The sequence below is a fragment of the Phaethon lepturus genome, unplaced genomic scaffold (assembly GCF_000687285.1).
Source record: "Phaethon lepturus isolate BGI_N335 unplaced genomic scaffold, ASM68728v1 scaffold4471, whole genome shotgun sequence".
In the NCBI taxonomy this organism is placed as follows: domain Eukaryota; kingdom Metazoa; phylum Chordata; class Aves; order Phaethontiformes; family Phaethontidae; genus Phaethon; species Phaethon lepturus.
Genome location: NW_010515393.1, coordinates 23,369 through 36,968, shown reverse-complemented (window position 1 = coordinate 36,968; position 13,600 = coordinate 23,369). Strand labels below are relative to the sequence as shown.

General features: G+C 36.3%; 1 protein-coding gene across 1 annotated transcript in view; it reads left to right on the top strand.

The window, feature by feature from the left end:
* LOC104615297 (autophagy protein 5-like) overlaps nucleotides 1–13,600 on the top strand; it is a gene marked incomplete at its 3' end in the record, with an annotated part of 34,747 nt that overhangs the window by 15,369 nt on the left and 5,778 nt on the right. The window contains exon 4 of the mRNA XM_010295755.1: nucleotides 5,048–5,210. Coding sequence (XP_010294057.1) covers nucleotides 5,048–5,210 — 163 coding nt within the window. The remainder of the gene's footprint in view (nucleotides 1–5,047; nucleotides 5,211–13,600) is intronic.

The window sequence follows — 13,600 nt, the reverse complement described above, 5'->3', positions numbered from 1 at the left end:
TCATTCAAACAGTTCTTCTCTTTCAGGTGTTTTAGAAAAGGTCTTGCAAACAGGAGTAATCTGATTCTTTTTGGAAGTGTGCACTGAAATCATACATTCTTATGATATGTATTTCCACGTGTTGAAACTTTTAAAATGACTGACTGTATGAATGAATCTGAAGTTGGAGATGTGTCTTGAAACCATCGAAATTTCTACATTTCTGTCTGACATATGTCAGAGGGGGCTGGAATGAAGAAAGTCCAGAGTGTTTTGAAGAACTATAGGGCATCTAGGTTCATAAATCATTATTTAATTCTTAAATGTTCTGAGAGCTCTGGGAGATTAACAGTGGCAGTGTGTGGATGTTGCCATCCGAAAATAGAGCCATCTTGAGAAATAAGTTGCAGCACCACAGTGTTTTTCAATTTCATGTAGTAATGTAAACTGACTTTAATGTTCTTACGTTGCTGCTTGCCAAAAGATCAGCTAATTTAAGTTTGTCTCAAAGGTGTACATTCAAGATCAGCAGAAATAATTTATTGCTAGGGCGGTATTATTTTTAAAAGCTGATTTAATTTAGTTTTTTAAAGTATAACACCTTGGATTAAGCACCTGCTTAATCTCTCTTCCTGTTTTTGATGTAATCTGAAAGTTTATTTAAATAAAGCCCTCTTAATCATTAGAGTTAAAACATAACTGAAATGTATCAAAGTATGTCAAAATACTGAAGACATTTTCATGTATTACAGTTTCTTACAGATAAATAGTTAAAGATGTGGGATTCCTGCCCAGTTCATTCTTTTCATTTGTCTATACTTATTCTTCAGAGAGCCATAATTTTTATTTGGCGTAATTAAACAGTACTAGATTTTTCTGGAGTTTAACTTTTGCTGTCATGGCTTTCTCCTTTCTTTTACCAAAGCATGCAGTCAACAACAGATATCTCAAGAATATCTGTAAAGAGTGTTTTTAAACTTTTTTCCCCCCATCAGTTTTCTTTAAATAAAGTTAAAAACATGAAAAAAGCTTATTTCTGTTCAGCAGAGGTTTAAAAGTGGACAGATACTTGTAGTTGTCCTCCTGTGCTATGTATGTAGACCAAATCAAACACAGTTATTGTTTGCAGTGAAGAAACTGCTTATTCATTTGTACTCATGGCATGCAATAAAATAACATGCATTTATATCTCTAGTAAAATACATTTGCCTTAAATAGTTGTAGAAATATGAGCTTGAACAGAGCATTAAGGCCTTAGAATCATGAGAAGCTGTAGTCTGGGAAGTTGCCTTTGTTACCCAACTGTGGCTTTATGGGGAGGAAGGAAACTCTGTCCCTTCCTGTTAAACTCATCTCATGCTACTATTCGTGTTCTCAGCATGGTAACTAACTCTTCAGATTTTGGGCAGTAGGTAGGAGGTGGTGAACTGCTCTGGAAATGGTAGCAAGAGCGGAAATTGAGTGTGCCAGGGGAAAGTCTAACATTCTCCCTCTGCTGAAGCCCTTATCTACTGGTGCCTGCTTCTCCACCCATGACCTGATGTAGAAGAGTGACTGCATCTGTTTTTCTGTAACGACAATCAATTCGTCTTGGTTTTCTTAGCTCAAAATCAGGTTAGGTGGAGTGAAAAGGAAGTACTTTTCCATGTATTATATGGATAAATTGTGGAACTGCTAGGAGACGTTGTGGAAGCTAGAAGTATAAATGAGAGTTTCTTTAAATTAATCTTTTTTTTGAAAAAAAAAGACCACTGATGGTAACTAAACACAAATACATGGATGCTCCCCCGTCACTGGATATGTTCCTTATGGTTTTTAATGCCATATTATTGGTGTAATTTTCGGCAAACGTGGCCTAATACAACTAGACTGTCAGAGTACAAGCAGATGTTTTGTGAACTAAAACTAATAGATAAATATGGGTGGAATGGAGTTATGAAAACAGACTGTTGAAATTACCTGCAATGTTTTTGGCAGTTTTATGTGAGAGGTCATTTAGTGCTCCTGTATATACAGATGATACCTACTTCTTTATGGCCAAGTTCATGCTGCAGGTGTCTACTGGCATGTGAAACAAAACCAGTACTACTTGAGCTTTCTAAGAAAATCAGTGTCAACTCTTAATAACTTTTCTTTCAAAGATACGGAACACGGAGGGAGTAAGACATCACTAATAAGAGGACTTGAATTAAAGCTACTTATGGGATCTGTTTAAAAGTTTCTGCAAATCTCATAGCTGTATAGCCAGGGGTGGCCACAAGCTTGTTTACAATTATCTCTTTCTTCAGGGAACTGAATAAAGTTATTTACATTTGATCACTATTTCCTCAAGTAGAAAGAAGGCAAGTAGAATTAAAAAAAATAGAAATACAAACATGCATGTCCTATATTTAAGTATAAAATTTATTATTCTGTGCTCTAGTTTATAAATCAGTGGGGATGCCATATTTTCTGTTGGTAGTCTCATGTAGGTGAAACTTTTATATGCCTCTTGTAGATGCAGCAGTGTTGTTTTCCAAGTTATCACTTTCATGTTTAGGTTTTTCCGCTTCTACTCACAGTACTGGATAGAAATGTACCAATATTTTTCTTCTAAAGAAAAGAGTCGGCAGCACTGAGATTGTAGGAGTGTTTTCCAGTCTTCCACAGTGTTATCCCTTAGAAGCTGGGAAAATGAATCATGCCACATCTTTGTACTACTGTGGCTGGATTCTTTCTACTAGCTTAGTTGACTTTGACCGATTTTAAATATCTCCTTGCTATTCTGCAGACCACACTGTGTATGTTGTCTGGAACGCATCCCCAGCGGGTAACATTCCCTGTAATTTGAAATTCATTGGAAGAAAGTCAGCAGGGAGATGCCTACCTATAGAAAGACAGGAATATCCAAAAAAGACCCTTCAGTATATTTCAACGTATGTATAACAAAACAGTTGTTGTAACAAAACTGTTGTTTTATAAACTTAGCTAAAACTTCAGCCTTCAGCTTTTAACTGTGAAAGTTTCTAGGTTCCTATATTACTTGGCATTAGGTACATTCCACTGCTTCATCTTTTTTTGAGGGATGCCAGTGTCACACTTTGAATTCTTGCACGTAAAGAACTTTTTTGATCTTGAAGTATGCTATTTCTGACTGTTCTTTTGTTCTGGATTGGTTACCAGGCTTGACTTTTTTATTTGAGCAAGTAAGTTAAACTTCTAAAAGTATTTTACAGGCCTATACAGATGTCAGCTGGTGAGTAACAATACCACTAATGTTTTCCATTCATTTTGGACCCAATTATGCTGAGACACTCAGCTTTGTAGGGGAGAAAGGGAGTGAGGTCTGCCCTAGGAGAACTTTCTGTTCTGTCCTCTTTAATGTCTTTATACTTGGCCATCCTCATATGAGAAACAAGCTTTATCTCAGTCCTTAGATTTCTAGTCAGCTCTACATACATCAGTCCTAAGTAACAATAGCACTCCCTTTATGACTTCAACACCAAACAATGTATGCTTCAGTGGAAAAGACATGAGCAGTCTTCTCTTCCCTTTATAATTCTGTTTTTAAAAGATACTCGTCCTTTTGATCCACAGTTTCCAAAGTCTGGGTTCACTGTCATAAGGATGAATCATGATATGAAATTCCATTCTTTAATTTCCAACTCTTTTTCAATAACCTAATGAGGAGAGAACTATTATTCTTGTCCTGAGAATTTCCTTCAGGTGAGGCAATCCCCAGTTCCCTTTCATATTACCAACTGTTAGTGGTTCTTGGATATTTTGAGTATAAGAAAGTATGTTTTTTTCCAGCATTATATTGCTCCTACTGTAACATGTTAAATGTGTTGTAAAAGCCTTTGAAAAATATCCCATTATATGTACTTGTATTGCCAAAATGGTTTTGACAGTACCTCACAGAAGCTTTTTTAAGTAGCCAATTTGTAATGAGCTACGAGGAAAGGTCCTCTTGTGGAATAACAGATGAGAAATAAAGCATAGAAATACGTAGCAAGCTCTTGTTATGAAGGGGAGTACTAATGATGCCTCTCTAGTTTGGCTCTGGGAGATTGCACTGTTCAGCATGGTCAAAAGTGACTGTTAAAAGAAGATGAATAAGGAGAGGATAAAACAGATTGGGTTTTTAAACCTTGGAAAACTAAAGGCAATGAATTTGTGATACTGAGTGCTTGTATTATTGTATGATGGCAAGTGATACTAAGTGTTAATGAAAGACTAAATTAGAGGAAGAACAACCCTAACTGTATACCTATACAATGCTGAACTGCTTATTACTTAATTTCCAAAGAAATCTTTTTCGTATGTGAATGAGATTCACTACTATAATCCCTTAATAAATTAATTAGGAAAGGTAGTTGTAATTTACTGAAGAGATAAAATTTACCTGAGGAGTGGTAACTGTGCATCTGCAATGCTGAATGCAGTGCACCAACTCTAACCAAATAAAAGGGGTATGGAATCAAGTCACTTGGGCTAGCAGTAGGCACATGTGTTGGGTAATGTTGGAGCTGACAAGAATTTCCAGTATCTCTAAGGAAAGATGTTTGTAAGTGGCATACATGCTATAGTTCATCTATGAGCATGATGATACTTGGAGGAAACATTTTTCAAAGGCCTGCATAGAAATGGGTGCTAAACTGCCATTGAGACTCAAGAGGAATTGCGTGCTTGTCACTTACTTCTCCCTCTTTTCTCCTGTTCATTGTCAGAGAATTGAACATCTGCTTGAAAATATGTTAAAACTCTTAATTTCCTGAATTTTGGATATAAGGGCCTAAATACATCCACTGATGTATTTAAATGTATTTATCAGGTGGAGGTTGGGCTATTTTGAGTAATTTCTGGTTTTAAAGAAAATTGTTCAACTTTTATTTTTTCTGAAATGTTTTTCACTGTAAAACCTCTCGTCAGCAGAGTAAGAATGGTTGTTACCTTTTTCCATAAGTAGAAGATTCCAGTGTACTACTTTTGTATAAATATAAGCCTGATTAAAACTATCATTTGTTCTTGCATCTTCTAAGGTGTGTGATGCATTTATTTTTCTTGATTTATCTTTTTCTCTTTGTAGAATTTTCCAGAAAAGGATCTTCTACACTGCCATTCTAAGGATGTGATTGAAGCTCATTTTATGGCTTGTATAAAAGAAGCAGATGCTTTAAAGCACAAAAGTCAAGTCATCAATGAGATGCAAAAAAAGGATCATAAGCAACTGTGGATGGGACTACAGAATGGTAAAGATAATGCATCATGTATTAATTATATATAGGTCTAGAATGCTAACAAATAATTTCTTCAAATTTTAGTCATGGTGAAGGATATAAAATGTCTTTGTTCTGCAGTATTTTAGTCTAATGTCACAGAAAAGATCTATTTTTTTAAAGAGTCACTATTTATGTGATAATCCAAATGTGGCTTGAGTTATTTAAGGAACTAAATTGGGTCATGACTCTGTTTAAACAAACAAAAACTAGCAACAAAACAAAATAAATAGATAAATATTGTCTAGTGTACTTCTATGCAACTGATAGTCTTTATCTGGGAGACACTTGGGGTGTAAGTGTTGGTTGGTATTAACTATCTTGGACTGTAAACTAAAAAAGCTTGTCTCCTCTAGTTCATGCTTATAGATTGTCACTGATAAACAGTACAGGTAAACTTTTTAAAAAGTTGCCCAGTAGATTAGGAATTTTACTTTTCCCCCTGCCAAATTTTAATTTTTTTACTGCTGATATTACCATGGCTTTCACAAAGATTTCTGCATAGATAAGTATTGACTGAAAAAGTCAGCAGAATAATTCCGAACAGGATGTTCTAAAATAATTATTAGTGTTCTTACTTTGCACAGATGGTGTGAATCTATATTGCAGTGCAAAACATAACTTATTTTGGTTTTAGTGTCTCCTCTTTCTTGTCATGGTTCTTAGAGGCCTGTAAGTTGAAAATCTTTGTAGTAGTTCAGAAACTATTACCTGGAATGGGTGGTAATGTCACTTTCAATGCATCATTTCCTCATCTTCTGAAGCTGTCATTATATTATTACTGGTAAATTTATTTTACAGAAGCTGTAAGCATGAAGATGTTTACTCTATGTTGAGATACAAAATACTAAACACTTAGAATTAATATCTTCCCATATGTTTATAAGGAAAATTAAATGAAACAGGAGAATCTTTGAATGCAAGAAGACTTTAGGCATCTGTTTGCTTTAGACAGAGATTCCAAATTAGTTCGGGTTTCATGTGTGTATTTAATCAGTGTGTGGGTTTTCTAATTTTTTTTTTTTATTGTTTAGTGGTACTGCCTTTCATATTGAAGATATTCCTGTAATAATTTTGAAGGTTGAGTGCTTATTAGAAACTCTGGATTCTATTTTTTTATTTAATTGGGGGAGAGTTAGAAATTGAGGTACTATCTTTTTAGCAGGGCCTGTTGCAATAGGACAAGGTGTAATGGTTTTAAACTAAGAGGGCAGATTTAGACTAGATGTAAGGAAGAAATTTTTTACAGTGGGGATGGTGGCACAGGTTGCCCAGAGAGATGGTGGATGCGCCATCCCTGGAAACATTCCAGGTCAGGTTGGACGGGGCTCTGAGCAACCTCATCTAGCTGAAGATGTCCCTGCTCATTGCAGGGGGTTGGACTAGATGGCCTTTAAAGGTCCCTTCCAACCAAACCGTTCTATGATTCTGTAAACTTAATTTGCCATTTGAGTGGTAAGATCTTGAGGGATGCAGTACATACATGCAAAACTTACCAGGTAAGAAATTGCACTTTATCTGGTTCAATTCAAAGTACTTCCTGAGAGATTCTGTTTTGTATAGGTATTAGCCAGCAAACTGACTGATAATATATTCACTTTTGTGAATAAGCAGTAAATAAAAGAGTTCTGGTCCACTGGAAACCAGTATTGGTATAAACACAAATGTTTCCTTAAAGCTTACATTGTTACAAGTCAATTTAAACTGCAATTTTAATAATTCTGTGAAAAAAGTATTCTGCTGTAATAGTATTTGTCTTGCAAGCATTTTTGTTTGAGAGAAGCAAAATGCTGTGCCAGCATAATTTTGTTTTCTATTTCAAGAATTATTAGCTTTATTGCAAAAAAATCCTGTTGCTTAGTCCTGGTGCTCAAGTGTTCCCAGCAGTGCACTTTATGTGCTCTTTTTATTAATGCTTTTTAAAATTAAAACTAAACGACCTTTCACATGAGTTATAATGGTAGAAGAGTTAACTACACAATGAAATGGGATGAGTTAAGGCTCTTTCCTTAACCAGGAGGTATAGAACCTCAGTACCCTCAATATGTAAGGTAAGAGAACAGTTATGCAGTATATTCCTTCCATGCTCATCTTAGGTTCTATCTTTTAGTTGATTATTTGTTCAAGAATATTTTCAGTTGTAGAGAAACCAGAATTTTACTGTTTTGCTTTATAATGTTAAGAACAGAAGTTGCCTAGCAAGGTTGATTTCAAGAATGTTTCACTGTACTTAATGAAAAATCGCACCTGTGGAATCTGACACCTAAATGAGAAGCTTAAACAATCTTTTGAATACTTTCAAATGCTAATTTAATTTCTCAGCTCTTCATAAAAGAGAAACAAGAAAAGCTTGTGAAACCAAGAAAACTCTTTTTAAGCATGTTGTATCTTTCAGTATGTTTTTATAGGCTTTCGTTTGAGTTGTAATAATTTTAAACCTCTTTGTGAAACGGAATGAATGACCACAAAAAAGAAAAGAAAGTAGCATTTGCGATAACTGCCTTGTAAGTAATGATACATCTGCAGTCTTTTTTTTTTTTCTGTGAAACTTCAAACAATTTTCTTCAGTTCTTAAATATAGGTAGTGTTATTTGTTTAGCAAGTGATAGCAATACTTACAGGATGTGTATTAAACACATTTTTGGAAAAAAATCCAATTTTCCTTGTTTGGAGAAATGTAACTACCAATTACACGAGTAACTTGGTATAAATGCTTCTGCTAAGGAGGAAGTACTTGAACAGGTAGCACAAGAAACCTTTCAGTTTAAGAGGAAAAGCTGTAATAGTGAATTTGTGGCAAAATGCTGTGCTGGTTACAGCTGGTAGGTATTCATAACAACCTTTACACCCCACCTCCAACCACTTTGGATTTTTATGTTAACCCGCTACCGAATCAGGAAGGTAAACATACTTTTCTGTCTATTGCTTGTGCTGTGGTTCTGGTTGTTCTTCAGACTTCAGTTAGCCGATTTTTGTCCATAAACCAGATATTTCTTAGTTAGAACACTTCTTTGGGATGACTACATCTGTGTTACCATAGTTTTGATCAGGGTCATGGGTGTGTCTGTGGTAGGGAGGTGATAAAGGCAGACTATATAGCTATATTAACCTCTGTTCCTTTGTAAGAATTGTTAAAATTCTTTGGTCAGAACTGATGGAAAATGTTACTACTGTTCTTGCTTTAATAGTGTTATGGCCACTTTTATTGTGGACAAAGAGGATTTTCAAGTGGGTGTTTTTTTCTTCTTGCCTTTTGTGTGAAAAAATAAAGGCTTTCAGCTTTGAAACATTAAGACTCTGTAGGTCTAGTGATAACTCAGGATCAAATGAAATCTCAACTGTTTTTAGGGGGAGAGCTGTATTTTTTGCATGGTTCAAAGAATTAATATCTCTAACTCCAGTATATAATGATTCTGATAAAGGAGGGGGTTTAGATTCAACACAGCTGCTTTTCATCAGTTGTGGAGGAACATAAGCAACCATACCCTGAAATTTTCACAGGCATCCTTTATAACCAGTGAAGACTAGACTAGGTATTTCTGATACATGAGTGGGGGAAATAAACAGTAAAAACTCATGGCCATTTTTAAGGCTTCTTTGTATATTATAAATAATGAAGACATTATTTTACTGAAAATACTATGGAAAAAGAATGTAATGCTCACTCATACTGTAGGGCTTACCAAAAGTTAAGTGGCCATATTGAAGTATTCTTATTAAAGAAGAAAAATCCTACAAACATTCAGAATATGCAATATTTTATCTTCTAATGCACGTGATCTCTTTCTTGTCTTACTGACAGAATCAGGCCTGTGTTTTCTTGCATTTCTTTCTAAATCATGTCTAAACGAGTCCTGGGTTTTTGAGAGGCAGAAGTCATGGGGTTTTTTGGTTATCACATTCCTGTTCAGAAATGTTTTAACTGCCAAAAAGAAATGGTGTCAGCATCTCTCTTGTGCAGTGTACACGTGGCCCACTCATGTTTGATACGTATGTTTCTCCTCTTTGCTGAGAACTGGTGGGAGCAATGCTGTTCTTTACCTCAGTCCCAGATGATGAACATGTTTTGGTAGCTGAACAAATCTCTAACCTCAACTGGTCATTTGAAACTTAAATTAGGCAATATGTACTTAGAAAATCTTCAGGAATTTAACAGGAGAATGAATGAACAAGCCATTACTTTTTAAATCATAAAGCCACCCTTTTTTTCTTCTTCCCTGTATTGCCACCAAAATGGTAGTGTCTTGCTGTGTTCTATCTGTAGAGATTTGGTTAACTGTGAAGAAAGACTAAAGAATTCTTTTGAGTCTTGAGAAAGGATGTATTGAATAAAAGAGGATTTAAAAAAAAAAAGTCGTCATTATCTTCCTGGGCTGGTGGTTAAAAATTTCTGTAAATTCATCAAGTTTTCTTATAATTAGTGTCAATACCTGCTTATTCTGGAGTTAAAATAGCATAGCATACACCAAACACTGGTGATATTGTGGAACCCAGGGGATGCAGTGTAGGCAGTTTCAAATAGCTCTGCACAAAGTCAGCCCAGTGCTGTTTTGGTGCTGAGCTGGGTATAGGTTTAGACAAGCTGGACCTGCAGGGTGAATCAGATGCATCAGAGCAGGCCTTCCCAGGGATTTTTTTTTTTTTTTTTTTTGTGGTGGTGGTGGTTTTTGTTTGGGGTTTGATCGGTTGTGGGTTTTTTTCTGGTAATGGATTTTCACCTAGACTTCAGTGTTAGTTCTGCAGTGTTTACTGCTGTGTTACCCTTTCTGCACAAATGACTAAACTAATGCTCCACCCATATGGCTGCAGTATCATGATTCTAAACTGTCATCCCCCCCGAAACTGCCTTTTTGCCTTGTTACTCTTCTGTGCTGGCCTGGTGCCTACTCGCATAGCTGCCCTTTGTCGCAGGGTGAAGGTGGGAAATTGATGGTAGCCTGAATTGCCCCCCTTCCCTTTCTCTGCCCCTCTCTCAGCAAAGGGGCAGAGCAGAGCTGCTGTGTTTGTGAGGCCAGTGAGAATTGGTGGGTCTCGTAGGAGGGCATGAACTGCATGAAGGCAGAAAAGGGAGGAAAGCAAAAGGTAACCCAGCACTCGCAATGCTACTTTATAGTGAAGTCTCCCCCATGAGAAGAGGTTGTCTAGAGATAGGTAAACAGAGATAAATAGAAATTGCTTCCTAGTGTTTTGACCATCTTGTGTTAGTTGCCCATGTGTCTAATGAAAACTGTTAAACTCTGAGCAAGCAGGCTTGGAGGTCTCTGCATCTTTGGCACAGGTAATCTGCCAAGCGTGTGATCTATTCAAGTATATTGGAGAGTTTCAAGTTATGTACCTGTTGCAGTTTCAAGGGCTTTGTGTTTTGTCCTCACTTTGACTGTTTTCCTCCTGGAATGTTACTTCAGAAATATAGCCACCTTCCAGACTTCCTACTGAACCTTTATTTTTTACTGCCTCCTGCTTGCCTTCCCCCCTCCACCCCCCCCAAATATGTCATTTCCTGAAAGACTTGTAAGGTCTAACTAAATTTCAAAGTACATGATCTCTAAAAAACTGACTTCATTTTCAAAATTAACTTGCTTTAGTTGTTAGTTGTTGAGAGCTTTTTGCTTTGCAATTTGAAATGCTTCTATGTTACTTTCTGCTAGTAAACTCCTGAATTTGACAGATGCATTAATATAAAGGTTCCTTAACTTTTAAGAAAAGCTGTGTTTTATAAAAAGGTTAGTACAGGGAAAGCAAAGTAGGTTAGAGAGTTATATGGAGATACGCTGCTCTATTTCCAGGTGTATAAACAGAGTGTAAACAGAGGCAGAGAAAGTGTTAAAATATGCAGGCTATTTAGACTTGGAGCAGAGAACTGGAGGATGGGTAATATTGTCAGGAGTCCTTTTCCCTTTGACTTACTCAGGGAAGTCTCTAACAATCCCTTTTGCTCTATTCCTACACAACCTGTGGGTTATGTGTTTCAGAAATGGATTACAGATTTTTGTTTAATAGTCATGAGAGCTTTCCTTTTAGCTTAAGAGACAATACCTACTGAGATCACCTGCTTTTAGGCTACACAGCAAGCTTAAATTTAGTAGGATGTATGCTTTTTCATATTTGAATAAAGGAAAGAAAGTAGTCCATGTTGATGATTTTCTTCCTCCGAACCTTTTCCAGCTAAATTGGTGACCTAGAAATGAAGGGAGGTGGTGTTAAGGAAACAGTATACTTAAAGTGAAACTTCTGTTTCGTGAGTACGTTTAGTAAGTGAAAAGAATGTTGGTAAGATATGGCTCCCCTGTGTATATTAAAAGAAAACAGGGTGCAAAGGCTTTTTTGGATCTGACAGATAATCTCAAGAGTGAAATGCTGCTTTGTCACACAGTTTTCAAAACATCCTGTTAACCTGCAAAACTTAAGCAATATGCTTGTATTTCTTCATCTTCAGAACACTACTTTGCTATAAAAATTAATGGAGAAATTACAGCATAAACTGTGTGAAATGTGTTAAATACACTGATCTCAAACCTAGCTAGTACAGTATTGGGGGAGGGATCTCCCCCTTTTTTCTTGGGTTGCATCTGTAGTTCAATTTATAGTGTGGCTTATGAATGAATATTTTTTTAAGCTAGAATTTATAGGTAACTCTATACATCAGGAAGTTTCTCCTAATTGTTTTCTGGTTGTAGACACTGCTGTTGGAAATGTGTTGTAGTGCATATAGGGAAGCAGAGTTTAATTGATTAATTTACACTATAATAGTACTAAAAAGGGAGTCACAGACCTAGATAGCCAACCTTGAGGCCAATACCACTGTACTTGACTGTTACTAGTACTTGAGCTAGTTAGCATGATGTTTGCTTTTGAGGTGATTCCATGTCTTGTCTAGCATGAACAGGCCAAGTAAAGCCTATTTGTTTTTTACTTTCAAATTTTACAATCTCTACTGCTTTCCTGTGGTATTATATAGTAACATGCCAGCTGAATGTGAATTTGGAGAGTATGTAAGATTAACGGGCACACCACGCGGTCGAGATATTTCGGGTTATAATTGTTGTGTAATTCAAGGCAAAATTATGACTACTTCAGATATGTACGTTCACGTTGTTACTTTGCTAACTGTGATGTGAAGAATATTTCCACATATTTCTGTGGCTGGCTTCTGTCACTTGCCATTAAGTCAAAACAGTTCTAAGGTCCTGTCTCTCCATATCAGATAGTTACTCATGCCTGAAGATAATCTGAAAAGACTAGTAAATTTGTGTGCCCTCATCAGTTGTGGATTTGTATTATATACCTGACCTGTTGAAATACCCAAGTAACCTGAGCGTTTAATAGCAAGAATATTGTAACTGTGGATGGCGGCAATATATAAATAGAAAAAAAAAAAAAGCGCTTATGTTTTAATGATGCCATACCAATATTTCAAACTGTGTTCTCAAAAAGTCTGGCACTGAACAGTATTAGACAGCGAGAGTCAAATATATAGCGGAGTCTTCCTAAAGTCCTTGATAATCATGATTATCTGGTTTTTTTTATTGTGCAGGAATAAGAGCAATGAGTTCAGATGGCTTAGTCATTTAGAGATAGATGTTGAAATAGCTGAGAAATAAGAGTAACCAGCTGTAAATACTGTTTCTGCATAGCATGGTACAGTTAGTTTTGAATTGTTTAAAATATTTATTTTCCGTCAACAAAGCTGCTTCATGCTTGAGGCATATTGCACAAAATTTAACTTTTTATAAAATTTGTTGAAAGTGCTCACAAGTCAGCAGAACTATGTATGTGTATAGCACCTTAGTTTTCTTGGAAACAATGTGAAAGTAGAATTGATGCAAAATTTTGAGAAGACTCCTTTCTGGATGTAGCAGTTAAATGCAATGCTTGTTAGAGCACAAGTCAGTAGAAAATATACTTGCTTCACTGTTAAGGAAATACACTTCATATCCTTGACTTACAGCTGTAGCTCTCTGTCCAGTACAGTTTGTTTATATTACAGTACATTTTATTTGCTTATATGTATGTGACAGATTAAACCCTTAGTGAGTTTGTTTATGACTAAAAGAAAAAGTTGGTGGAAGCAGTTGATTAAATGCCAGATCTGCCCTCCAATCTGAGGAACTGTGGTGAGCTGGAGCTGTAGGCAAGCAGGAGCCTCCTGGAGCTCACAGGCACAAGTACGAAGTCCTGCACCAGGGACAGGTTTCCCCATTCTTAAGGGCAGGCTAAGGACTGACTGGGAAGCAGCTTTGTGGAAGTGGGTAATGGTGAACAAGCAGCTAAATGAAAAGTCTGTCGTGTCGTGTTGCGGGAACAAAGATTAACCAGGGAGCTGCTTTAGCCCTTGTGCCCCCCAGAATATAGCCAGATGGTGA